The sequence below is a fragment of the Orussus abietinus genome, unplaced genomic scaffold (assembly GCF_000612105.2).
Source record: "Orussus abietinus isolate OABI.00-Male unplaced genomic scaffold, Oabi_2.0 scaffold121, whole genome shotgun sequence".
NCBI lineage: Eukaryota > Metazoa > Arthropoda > Insecta > Hymenoptera > Orussidae > Orussus > Orussus abietinus.
Window position 1 is genome coordinate 1 of NW_019394278.1, and position 13,767 is coordinate 13,767.

Consider the following 13,767-nt stretch of genomic DNA (forward strand, 5'->3'; position numbering starts at 1 on the left):
CGTGAGCAATCTCCCAACTCATCTCTGGTAGACACGACTTTATTATTTATTGGCTTTATTCGCCGAGTTACGTATTCGCTATATGAGAGAACGAAGTCACTAGCTCTTTCGGTCTAGTAATATTGCCAAATAAAGGTACATACCTTGTAAATCGAAAATTGTTTAGAGTTAGGGGGTTATAGGCAGGGAAAGGCGGGAAGATTAAAGTCGTTAAAAGTAAAGAAGAGGACTCGAGTCTATCTATATTTTTTAAATATGTATTACATTCATATTTACATGTACTATAATTAGAAGTTCAACAATATAATTTTCTTATTGTGTCATGTAAGCATAAATTATTTAACAGTTTTCAATGTTTGATAATGTAATATAACCTGGCAATAACAAAAACTAACCTGTACATCTTAGTAAATTCTCTCTTTTCTAACGAAAATGAGTCTGAGGCATCGCGTAATTCCTTTCTTCTTCTAATAAGGTTATTATCACGTCCCTGAATACGATTGTTGCCAAAAATCAAAACACCCAGGAGGTTTTCCATTTTGAATTTCGGTGTCACAATCTGTGGAAGATGGCGTTTACGGCGCTTATTTTTCTATCATTCATTATATGCTTCACCATTTCTCTTAAAAATTTATGTTGAGCCAATCCATATGAATGGTCTCGTATTTTCACCGCCATAAACGTTTCGTAATACCGTGAGCTCCTCATTTTTCACATTTTCGCTCAATTTGCTTTACGTAATAGACCCCCTGTATAGGTGTCAGGAAACTCGGTAGAGTTTCGCACCAAATACATTTAAAAGCATGCGCTTTTCTTTAGAACTGATTAGCCGGACAAAGACCGGAAAGTTAACTTCTCGTAAAAAAAAAAAGTCCTCTCTGGGATTAAACATGCTTTCAGCATTATGATGATGTATAAACGTATCATAATGCAGTTGTGATTTAGTTATTGCTGGAACTGGGTTTATAACTGGAGCAGAAATCCATTAAATGAAGGGAAGCGAAGTGATTTAGTTATTGCGCGTGTCTTTACAACTGCGTTATCTTTTCGAATTGGAGAAAATCCCATTGAAGGTAAATTTATGGAGACAAACTATCAGAAGATGCCAAACAAAGAATTGATTTTTCTAGACCTCTAGACTCGAAGACTCCCTCAGAAGAGATTTTATAACTATTCCTTACAATTCACTTGTTTAGTCCGATAAAGGATTTATGTCTATGGAGCACAGGGGAAGTGGGTCGTTGATTATTTTTATTTAACAACGGTCGGTTCCCAATACACAAACACGGGTAAGTTTCAAGAGATAGTACTATTATTTTATTATAATTTAGAATTTTTATAACAGAAATGCCAGGACGCCGTTGTGCAGTTTTTGGTTGCAATAACAGCCGCGTTTCTACAAAAGCGAGTAATCCAGGGATTGTTTATCATAACTTCCCTAAAGGAAAAGACTCCGTGTCGAATACTGCTCGGAAAGAATGGATCAGACGTTGCAAACGGGCCGACAGTTGGAATTCTCAGACTAGTCAAATTTGCTCGGTTCATTTTACTGATAATGACTACGAACGTGATATGAGGAACGAAATATTGGGTATTCATCATAATACGTTTCAGTGTTCATACTAAGTTTAATTATAATGATAGTGGGATAATATTAATTATTGTTAGGTTTACCTATACGTAAACTTCTTAAGAGAGATGCCGTCCCTAGTCTAAATCTTCCAAATATGGCAAAAAATGCAACGTGCTCGGAACGGAAGGAAAGATACGCGCAAAGAAAGAAGATGGATGAGATCAGGCAAAGAAAAGAAGAAATAAACAATTTAATTGCTGAACAGTCTACAGCGAGTACTTCGACTTTAAATATAAATGAGTCGGTGAATGTTATCGAAGAACAATGCGAACAATCTGATGATGATATAAGCATAAAACACGATAAGCTACTGGAAAGTCACAAAAAACTACAAACTCTGATGGATTCAATGAAGTATAAATTGTATCTACAACAGAAGCAACTGCGACACTATAAAATGAACACCCCGGAAAGAGCTTTACCAAAAATTGTTGGTTCGAATATTTTAAAGAAATTTTTAACTAAGAATCAAATAGCGATTCTCTTAGGCAGAAGAAAATGCGTAAATTGGAATACAGACGAAATCGCAATGGCTTTTACCATTAGGTACTTGAGTAAAAGGTGCTATCTATTCTTGAGAAGTAAGCTTAATTTTCCTCTGCCTGCTTTGTCTACTTTAAGAAGGTGGGCGTCAAGAATTCAGATAAAGCAGGGTATTTTAAAAGACGTACTGACTTTTTTAAAAATAGCTGGAGAGAATATGACTAAAAGAGAAAGAACTGTTGTCCTTTCGTTTGATGAAATTAATGTGAAGTCTGTTTTGGAATACGACGATGCCAAAGATCAAATTTCAGGTCGTTACGATCTAATGCAAGTTTGTATGGCTAGAAGTCTATTCTCAACTTGGAAACAACCTGTGTATATAGATTTTGATAAAAAAATTACCAAGGATATCTTGATAGATATAATAACCGAATTACATAATGTCAAATACAATTGTGTTGCGATTGTCAGTAATTGTGAAAGTAATAACGTCGATCTGTGGATGCAATTATCTGTGGACATGAATAAGACCCACTTTAATCATCCACAGACTCAAAAGAAGATTTACGTTTTTGTAGATGCTCCAAATTTATTAAAACTTCTCCGTAATTGGCTATTAGATACAGGTTTTATCCTTGGTGATAATACAAAAATAATCAAAAGCCCCCTCGAGTTTTTAATTGAATTGACTAACGCTGAGCTGAATTCATCTTTTAAAATTTCGGAAAAGCATATTATTGTTGAAAAAAGCCAACGACAGAGCGTAAGACTCGCAGCAGAATTATTTTCGCACAGTACAGCTCAGACACTATTACAATACAAACCTGGGCCTGATAAAAAAATTGCAGAAGATCTTGGAAAATTCATAGATGACATTAATATCTGGTTTGACATTTTTAATAGTTATGTAAAAGATTCGTCTATTATTTACCCTATGAAAGCTCCTTTCGGAATTTATCTCGAGCAACAGGCGCAACATTTAGATAAAGTAAAGAATTTAATACTGTGTATGAGACCAGAAGGAAAGACTACTCTGCAGATATTTCAAAAAGGGATAATCATGTCGATAGAATCTCTGAAATTATTACTTCGTGATATGAATGATGAATTTAAAGAAATACATTATCTATGTACTTGTAAGCTTAATCAGGAGTGTCTGGAGAATTTTTTCATTCAAATACGGTGCAGAGATTCCAACGAGCACCCATCGCCATTAGAAGCCATGAAGAGAATTAGAATGATTATACTTGAAAAGAATCCGAACATTTTAGATGCACAGGTATTATGGAATGACACTATGTATTTAAAGATTATTTTGTTTTGACATTTCGTTACTGATCGCTTGTATTTCTGTAAGGTCAACGTACAAGAAACGGTTTCTGAGGAGTATATGGTAGCTCGAGTTTTAAAAGAAGCGACAGTTTTGGTTCAGTTACCGTCAAATGAAGAGTTCGAAAGTAGTGGAAATCAAGGAAACAGCAGTGGAAGTTCCTCTCTATTATCCAGATTTCTCGAGTCTGATGCAAATATGCCAGAAGTAACAGATGATGCGATCAAGTATATAGCTGGTTTCATTGCAACAAAATTTGAAAGCATTCATCCTGAATTATGCGATTACACGTACAAGATCACGTTCGATCATTCCTATAGTTTACCAACACGAGAACAGCAGATATCCTTTGGAGGTCTTATTAAACCGTCATTAGATTTTTTAAAAACAGTTAAAAGGTGGAATCGATATTTTATTATGTTTCACGGTAATGACAAGCTGCGCAGAGGGCCTTCAATCGTAACGAAATTGGCATTAAGAATTAAAAAGCGGGATAATTTGTCGATAAATGTAATTAATTTATTTTGTAAATTAAGAACAGTTGTCCGCATAAATTATTTAAATGCAAAAGTGCATAACAATAAGATACAACATTTGAGAAAACGTACATTTATGAGCACACCGAATGTAAATACTGAGCATCAAATGACCAAAAAAATTCAAAAAACAAATTGAATACTTAATTATCTTGAGTTGTAAGTTATGTTAATTAATTATTCAATGAATTCCCTTCTACATTTTTTACTGCTAATCATTTGAATGTAAATATTCTACTGTAACGAGTGTAAATATTTTCCATTAACAATCAGTTATTATAGCTACATCGATGTCCTGTTATTTGCCTTTTTATTTTTATAAAATAAAAATTACTACAGATGTATACTTTTATTTAAGATTCCAAACAGAAATATTGTAATTACTTAAGGATATTAAATCAACTTGTATATATTTATATCAGTGTAACCACAATGTAATTTATTCACAATCGTAAGATATATTACGAAATTTGTTTTCTCCGAAGTGATATAAGAAATGTCAAGTAGGTCGGTGAAAAGTTAAATAAACTACAGTTCTATAATGTTAAGGTGTAGAAACGGATTCGCGCATAGATCATGGGACGGACACTCCAATTGTTCTTCGTTTGTGTGATGGATTTCGGTCCAGATATTTGAGCCCAGTACCGCGATTTTAATACCTTTTGGTGATTACTAGTTTCTTTTCAAGTCTTTATTTTTCTTCGACTCGTGCGGTTTACGTCATGGACGTAAGAATATTTTTACGTCCATGGTTTACGTAGTTACACGTTTTGCGATTGAGGTTAGACTAAGATGGCGTACACTTCTCCGGTTAGGGTTTGGTGCAGTGTTGTCAACTCCAAGCCTGTGAATTATAGTACAGTCGGGCCAAAATTATAAGGTTTGTTCGTTTGCCTGCACTTTTTACACTTTTACGAAAAGTGTACACTTTGGCGTTCGTTTTGACGTAAGTGACGCATCGCTGTTCGTTTTGCAAGTTCATCTGCACCGAGTGTGCACCGGCATTTATCGATGGTTTCCTCGCGGACCTACTGCCCTCTCCGGCCGCGCAGTGTACTAGCGGTGGGAGCAGCGCGGAATTTAAATCGCCCAAGGGGCAGAATGGATTTGCTAAAGAAAATGAATGTTTGTAAAGGAAACAATTAATGAAAATTATTTAAATATTATTGTGGTGCCCCTAAGNCGTTCATAAACAAAAACAATTAATGGAAATTATTTAAATATTATTGTGAAGTGTCCCTGACCCAGTTAACGTAGTTCTTGTTAAATGATTATTTACAGAATTTCTTAAAGAATATATTAAAACATGTTTTTTTAAAAGTAAACAAGAGCGGGGATATGTTTCGGCTACTGAGCGGGGAGATGTTTCACGCCATTGTTTGAAAAAGAGGCACGCCCTTTATACCGTTATAAAAATTGATTACACGAATTTTACATTTCTTATGAACCCTCACATTTGCCATTTACCAGTAAAAAGTGAAAACGGTTTAAAAGACACCATATTATAATTCGGATTTTTATCACTTGAGATATTTTTTGCACAAAATCGTTCGCTTTGTTTTCCACCGTAGGTAAGTTATCGACAGCGAATGTGGACTTGTCGAATAATAATGTACATATTTTTTGTTGTTTAGGGCGCGTCTTTAATATACCAACATTGGTGGATATGCCGAAAAGGGTGAAGTTCGTGGATGTCGCTTGTGGCTTTGATCATACCATCATTCTAGCCGACAACGGGAACGTCTACTCCATGGGAATGGGAACGTTAGTTGCGCAACCCCCGTCAATAATTTGTCATACGTAGTGTAGCTCCGAGAAGACTTATCTTTCACAGGCTGAGGTATTTAGTTTGACACAAAGCCTAATTAATTGTCGCCGCTGTTAAATTTTCCGCAGTCGTGGTCAATTAGGACATGGTGACCTTGAAGACTGCGATAATCCCAGGCTTGTCGAGGCTTTGGCCGGACTCAGGGTCGTTCAGATTGCTGCCGCTGGTTGGCACAGCGCTGTCGTCACCGATCAGGTAATTTCTGTTCTTATGGATGACTAGGTTCGAAAATTCTCGATAACATAACATTGGAGAAGGTAACCCAGGGGGGTGACTAGAGTTCTAAATCCAGTAAGTTACGTCAGAAACGAAGAGAAATTCCCGGTAACTCATCGGTAATTTCTCCAAAGTCTTTTTTATCGAGAAATTATGAGAATTTGAATTTTTCAACAGAGCAAACGAGAGGTTTCGATTAGCTATAGAGAAACATCGTAGAGGGGAATTTCCGTTGCACGTTCTCCGTAGCCAATCAAAACCTTCCATTCGCTTCGTCGCAGAATGAAATATTAGTTCATTTGAAACAAATCGCATGGAATTTTCCGTGAAGTTGTAGATACGTGAATATTTTTAGCTGGAGGTAAATATGACCCTATAATCAATATTTTCTAATAGTAATTATTACTCTATAGCTTGAACTTTGAAGTTGATTGAAAAAAAAAGTTATTTAAACGAAGAAACCTAAAGTATAAATAACAAAATTATAGTTCTCTTAAATTCTCAATGTTCCCGGTAACTTACGGTATGTTTCACAGTTACCTTCTCCAATTTAATGTTACCGAGAATTTTCGAACGCTAGGGGTGACACTCTAATCGGAGAAATTAAATGGTGTTCGCTGTGCCATCTGACCTAGTAGACGGAAGTGAAGAACTAATTTTGCGCTTGCGCGTTACTCATTAACCAATGACATCTGTATTATTTCTTCAGAACCCTGTAGTACCTTGGTGACATCTATGATTTTCATTTTTTACTTCCTACTCGACTTACCTTTTTCTGTTTATTTAAAATTTTCATACGCAGGCACTAAAAGGTTTAAGTCACTGAAATTATGAAGAAAAGAGGAAAGAAAGATGGTTATTAATGATAAACTTTCAGATTGTATTTTCGATTATGATATGTATCAGGATTAATTAATATTACATTTTAAGGGTGACGTGTACACGTGGGGCTGGAACACTAATGGACAACTTGGAATCCCCGACAAAGATACAAAGATTTTCGCTGAACCGGCATTTGTAGATTTGAAAAATGAGGCAGGCGAAAGTTTGCCGATTCATGTTAAGAAAGTCGAGTGTGGAAACACTTTCACGATTTGCATGTCGGGTACGTGATGATACTTATTTTTTATACCGCGGTGAATCTTATGTTGCTTCCCTACAAGGAAGTACGAAGTAAGCGTTTTTACGTTCATTTATAAGCATCTTGAGATATTATTTTCTGTCTTACACAAAAAGGACAACGGTTTGAATATAAACCGAGCTTGTAAATTAAATTTCTATAATTATTGTACGAAAACGCGAGGTGGAGCATGCCATTTATAACAATACCCAATATAATTCGACACAGCTGTGAATATAAAATCGAACGTCGGCAACGTAGGTATTTAGAAGAATTTTTCTTACCGACGTCGATCAAGTGCCTCGACGTGTTGAAACAATGAATGAAAATTAACCCGCTGTTAAAATGTTGTGGAACGTGCAATTAATTGTAACTGGGAATTATCTTTTTCACGAAGTTGGTAGAGCCGGGCATTAGTCATATCTTCATAGCAGTGAATTCTGATTATCCTTTTCTAGAAGACCATACACTTTGGGGATGCGGCTCGAACAAATATGGACAATTGGGTGTACCTCGAAATATTACCAAAGAGTTGAAGTCCTTCGCAAGAATCGATCTTAATTTGCATGGGAAGTTTGTGAAGGATATCAAGTGCCAGGAATGGGGAACGTTGGTGATAACCAAATAAGTTCTTAAGAGTTTCATAAATGGCAAAGTATTAGTCTTCAAAGCTGCACTTATAAGAATATTTATCAAAACAGACGGAACTATTCCTATAAAGAATTATGTAAATTGTCGAAGATGTAATCATTCTAGAGAAGTAGACCCAACGAAATAAGTGTCGACGAATTGTCCTGATATATAAAAATATTTTTCCGTTTATTATACTCATACGTTTTTGCAATATTTAAACATCGTCAAACATTTTTAATACGTCGCTTGCCTCTTTAGCGTCCATCAAAGGCAAAATATATTCTCGTTTCTTCCGCAAAAGTTCTTCGTCTGTTAATGATGGCGGTGGAGGTACGATTTCCATAATGGAGTTCTTTTTAACTTGTTTTTTGCTTGCTGTAAATTGATAAATTGTTGTATAATGTTACGATGGGAATACAGTGTCTGAATTTGGTAATAAGATAATGAATATTAAAATTATCATTTTTTCCCTTACCTGTTTTACCTTTATTAGTTTTCGGTTTTTTCACTTTATTTTCCTGTGATTCTGTATGAAGTTGCGATAACGTCTGATGTATTGATAATTGTAATGTTTCTCCAATTTCAGTTATCTTTACAGGTCTCGGTTTTCTAAAGGTGTAAGGAATTCTGTATGTATGTACTTCCACTGGTTCGACAATAACAGTTTGGATCAGGTCATAGCGAAATTCGTTTCCATACCTATAAACATACGGAACAATTAGTATTTACAATTACATCCTTTATTGATACAACATAGTAAATAGGCATGTAGTTTTTTCATTATAAAATACTTCTTAACCCTTATCATTCTAATCGGCAGAAATGCTGCCAACTTCTAATACTCTTCTAATATCCTTGGAGCGATAAGGGTCATTTTATAATTTTTAAAACCCTTGTCTTTTATCATTAGTAGTACTTCTAATACTCTTCTAATATTCTTGGAGTGATAAGGGTCATTTTATAATTTTTAATCTTCAAATTCGCCGATCGGTAAAGTGATAAGTACTTTTGTATGCAAAATACTAGCACTCAGTTTGGAGAAAAGTTATATCAATATTTTCAGATTTTCATATATAGAATGAGGATTCTTTTATATCACCTTAATCGCCATTAATCTCGAAATTCGCCGATCGGTAATGTATTAGGTACTTTTGTATGCAAAATACTAACATGTCGTATGTCGCCGATATCAATGTGTCCAAAACATTATGTACATCAATTGTAATTTCTTCCTTCGACAGCTGAATAATATCTTCAAGTCCTTCTCCCTTTGACATATTTTCTCGCCTCGAATTGCTCGTCAGTTTAAAAATGCTGTCCTCTCCATGTTTGTTGTTCTCACTACCATTTAACAATTGTTGATAAGTATTGTCTTAAGGCGATATGAAAGTGGCGACACACAGGTATCTTGACTCTTTGGATGCCATTTTTATACCCTCTCACAAGGAAGGTATCCCAGGTCGATCTCTCCGATTTGATTTCTTTTATAATATGTTATAGTAGACTAAAAACTAAGCGACACGTATTTTTTTTTTATCTGCCATTAAACACTTTAAGGGGGTGAAGCCAACATCCAAAGTAAGGCATGTCAAGGTGCGATTTGGCAGTTTCACCTACAAGAACATAATATTTTTTAACTAATCCACCTGAAAACGCTTTCTCATAACGAGAAATGAAAAATATAATTTTCCCAATAAAAAAAAAATTAAGGGGCGAGCCACCCCTTACAGGCCTTACTTTGGATGGTGGTTTCACCCCCTTAAAGTGTTTAATGGCAGATGAAAAAAAATACGAGTCGCTTAGTTTTTAGTCTACTATAACATTATTTTTAACCAATCCACCTGGAAACGCTTTCTCATAACGAGAAATGAAAAATATAATTTTCTCAATAAAAAAAAAATTAAGGGACGAGCCACCCCTTACAGGCCTTACTTTGGATGGTGGTTTCACGCCCTTAAAGTGTTTAATGGCAGATAAAAAAAAATACGTGTCGCTTAGTTTTTAGTCTACTATAACATATTATAAAAGAAATCAAATCGGAGAGATCGACCTGGGATACCTTCCTTGTAAGAGTATGCAGTCTCAAATGACATGTATAATGTGGTTCAAATAAAATGTGAACCAAAGTCAATACTCTTTCAAGTTGACACGCCGTTTTGGATTTTTTAAAACGGATGAACTCCGATGAATTGTTTCGTTCATTTCGTCCATTTTATTTTCGGGCATGATTTCTTCCCAATAGAACAATGGTTTTCCAGCGAGCAATCGTTGTTCCATTTGCAAAAACACATCCTCCATGTTATGAAAGAACTCTTCCCTTGAGCATCTTTTCTCTAAAATATAATGTATTAGATTGCTACATTAGCCTGGAATTATTAATTACCCGTATCATATCTTAAATAAATAAATCCTTAAGATGATATGAAAAGCGCCGAGAAATTAAATCGACGTTGATGAAATAAAATGCATCTATACCATTTTCGGCAGTAACGCCATTTTGGACACTTTAACGCTTTTCATGTCACCTTAATTTTAAGTAATTTTGCGTGTACATAATAGTTTTATTTTAATGTACATATGCCTATATGAATCAAATATAATGAAATGTTACCTCGGATATAATTCATCTCTCCTACTAGCCAGCTGATTAGAATGCCCCGGTAATGATCAGTCAATTGTTCTTTAGTTTGCAGGACTTGAAGAGCTATTGTGTCCAGAAACCAAAAGCTTATCATGTTGGTCTTGTAGTCAAAAATTCCCAACAAGTTTCCTAGGAACCTAAACAGATTTATAACACGGCAAAATTTAATCAGTAACGATAATTGCTCTGTTTATCTCACACATCATGCGTAAGAAAAAATCAAAATTTTGCAGTTTTATCATCAAAAATAAAAATGTGCGACTCTTTATATTACTCATAAATATAAAATTCATACGTGTAAATGCGATACATATAAATAATTGACACATTTAATTCTGAAAAGATCCGAAGATGAAATATCCCGAGTAGCTTTATTGGGTTATATCGTGACCAATTCATTGTACATGAATCTTGTGGACGTGCTAATTCCTCAAAATGTCGTTGGTTTTCATAATATGCAATTATTTACGAATATCGCCAACTCTATTACCGTAAAAACAGTAAAAATCCAAATTTACCGTTTCACCAAGGAGATTGTATTACTAGTTGGAAACGGGTGATAACTGCGTCATCGGATCTGTTGCGAAACTATTTTAGTCTCTTAAACTTTTTTTCAAATTTATTTATAAATAATTGCATGCTATGAAAACCAAGGACATTTTGAGGAATAAGCACGTTCACAAGATTTATGTACAATGAATTGGTCACGATATAATCCAATATAGCTAGTCGAAATATACCCGTATACCACCTACATTCATTGTTTACAACCGATGTGTAAATGTTTATTGGCAAAAAGCAAAAAACACGTATTTCTTCATTTTTTGTGAGTAATCACATCGCGTAAGTGGGACTTAAGTAGGAATGCTTGTTTAATAGATATTACAAAAAAATGTCGCTTGAAGGGTAGTTCACCCCCTTGGGGGGGTGTAGCATTGCTGGACAATATTGTGTTTTCACCGTCCTTATACGGAATACGTTTATACCAAGTTTCGTCGAAATCCCTCCATTGCTTCTACAAAAATTGTTATAAAAATTGAATTTTCGCCAAACTTTCGGGGGTTGTTTCACCCCTTAAATGTGGACCATTGCAGATATAAAAAAACACGTGTCTCTTAGATTTTTGTGTTCTTCAACATATATGAAAATTAATAAGATCGGGGGCGGACACTTGCGAATGTTTCCTTGTGAGTACCGGCGAAAATAATGAAATTCTGAAACTGGTTGCCGCAAACTTGTATCGTGTATCGTCATGGACGTGATTCACGTCAGCGGTAATCAGGAATAGAATTTAAAATGACGTGAATTCACGTCAGCGGCAACCAGGAATAGAAGTTCAAAAGACGTGAATTCACGTCAGCGGTCGCGAGTGTATTAAAACTCTTTACGAACTCTATCATATGCTGAGTTTCTTCATTTTGGATCTTGACTTTAATGCCCGTAAGATTTTTTAATGAATCCGGAAGTGAATCCAAATATATTGTGGGAGGTGTTGGCAACAAAACCGGCTCTGCAATATCTTCTTGGGGTTTCCGTTCAGTCATCTGCAAATAATAAAATAATTATTTCCTTAATCCAAAGAGTATCTATTAACGTTAAAAAGGACTTACAACATTCTCGTCAGTTGGTTCCACCGATTGGGAGCTATTTTCAGTTTCAGACCTAGTTTTGCTTGCTTTCTTCTTTCTCGGCTTTACCATTCTTCGAAATTATATTCGACAAGAGTCTTTGATTCTTTTCCAGCAAGCGGGGAACTAAAAATACTCAAATTATCCCTGAAAATATTCTCCTAATTTGGTTATCAAAGTTATTTACAATATTCTCGACAGATTTATCATACATGTCAGAAATTTGTAGAAGTGATTGTTTTGTGTTTCAAACATTTGGAAATCCTCTGACTATGTTCGTGATGAAATTGAGACGTACATATACTTAGTTATTTACTTTCGTTTCACGAAAATAGTGAACTTTTAATATTGTTTCTGTTTTTTTTTCGCTTTTCTGTAGTTTGCACTTCTAAAGAACACTTCATTTCTAAGGTGATATGAAAGGCAACGAAAAATTTAATCGTTCTAATCGTAAAATCAAATTTGTCTGAACCGATATACTATCTGAATTATACCATATATTTTATCGACGTTTATATTTATATCGATAGCAGTGATATACTATATTGAGAACTACGAAATTGCATTATCCATATGTCGTTTCAGAAAAATGATTATAAATAAATCCGAGAAAGTCCTCGGATTAATTGTTTTTGATATTCTAATTGATTGCAGGACCATCTATTAAAGCTGAACAGTTCATGACATCTCCTTAATTCCCAGAAAAGTTTCATGAAGGAGAGCTCTTTGACGTCACTTTGGCATCACCTTAATTTCCAGAAAAGTTTCATGAAGAACTCTTTGACGTCACTTTGGCATCACCTTTATCTCCAGAAAAGTTTCATCAAGAAGAACTCTTTGACGTTTCTTTGACATCACCTTAATTTCCAGAATAGTTTCATGAAGGAGAACACTTCGACATCACCTTAATTTACAGAAAAGTTTCATGAAGGAGAACACTTTGACATCACCTTAATTTACAGAAAAGTTTCATGACGGAGAACTCTCTGACGTCACTTTGACATTACCTTAATTTCCAGAAAAGTTTCATGAAGAACTCTTTGACGTCACTTTGGCATCACCTTAATTTCCAGAAAAGTTTCATGAAGAACTCTTTGACGTTTCTTTGACATCACCTTAATTTCCAGAAAAGTTTCATGAAGGAGAGCTCTTTGACGTTACTTTGGCATCACCTTAATTTCCAGACCTAACTGTGATATACTATATTGCGACCTGAACGGAATTGTAAATTAGAAAGGAAGTATTTATGTAAATTTGAAAGGAAAGTGGGCTCAGGATGACAACTTCGCTAACAGACGAGTCAGCGAAAGCAAGAACAATAGAGCGGGTGTTTTTCATTTTTATTAATCCGTTTTATTAATTTTTTTTCCATATTTTGTTCAATATTTTCAGAAAATAACACTCCAAAGCGAAAAAACCGTATATTCTCACCAATCCCAATGTATGTATAATATATATTATACTTTTTCATATATAATATATATATATATATATGTATATATATATAATGTATGTTTTTATACTTTATATATAATAATGTTATGTGGAGTAGCGCACACTTTAGACTGTTATGTATCGATACCTTTATAATTTTATCGATAAATTACAAATATTGAAAAACATGAAACAGATACAGTCGCCAGGGCGTCGCGGATTTCATTCGAGAGCCTCCTATCATATATTAATCTTTTCCGTGACTCTCATCATGCCCACGGTTTC

At 34.8% G+C, this 13,767-nt stretch overlaps 2 protein-coding genes across 3 annotated transcripts; one reads left to right on the top strand and one right to left on the bottom strand.

The window, feature by feature from the left end:
• The first annotated feature begins 4,672 nt into the window (after positions 1-4,672).
• Positions 4,673-7,980, top strand: LOC105703761 (ultraviolet-B receptor UVR8). 2 transcript variants are annotated; one of them, XM_012432403.2, is made up of 5 exons: positions 4,673-4,862; positions 5,617-5,782; positions 5,879-6,005; positions 6,957-7,131; positions 7,605-7,980. In XM_012432403.2, exons 2-5 carry the CDS (start codon positions 5,649-5,651, stop codon positions 7,772-7,774), a joined length of 606 nt encoding a protein of 201 aa, XP_012287826.1. In that variant the 5' UTR covers positions 4,673-4,862; positions 5,617-5,648; the 3' UTR covers positions 7,775-7,980. The 2 variants fall into 2 exon arrangements, with proteins under 2 accessions (XP_012287826.1, XP_012287827.1); XM_012432404.2 differs by having other exon boundaries at positions 5,617-5,746; positions 7,605-7,975.
• On the bottom strand, positions 7,960-12,246 carry LOC105703564. The gene is made up of 7 exons (XM_012432055.2): positions 12,031-12,246; positions 11,813-11,964; positions 10,391-10,557; positions 9,914-10,112; positions 8,950-9,120; positions 8,255-8,478; positions 7,960-8,154 (listed from the first exon to the last, which is right to left on the bottom strand). The coding sequence occupies exons 1-7, from the start codon at positions 12,118-12,120 to the stop codon at positions 7,994-7,996; spliced, it is 1,164 nt and encodes a 387-aa protein (XP_012287478.1). The 5' UTR covers positions 12,121-12,246; the 3' UTR covers positions 7,960-7,993.
• Between the last annotated feature and the right edge of the window lie 1,521 nt (positions 12,247-13,767).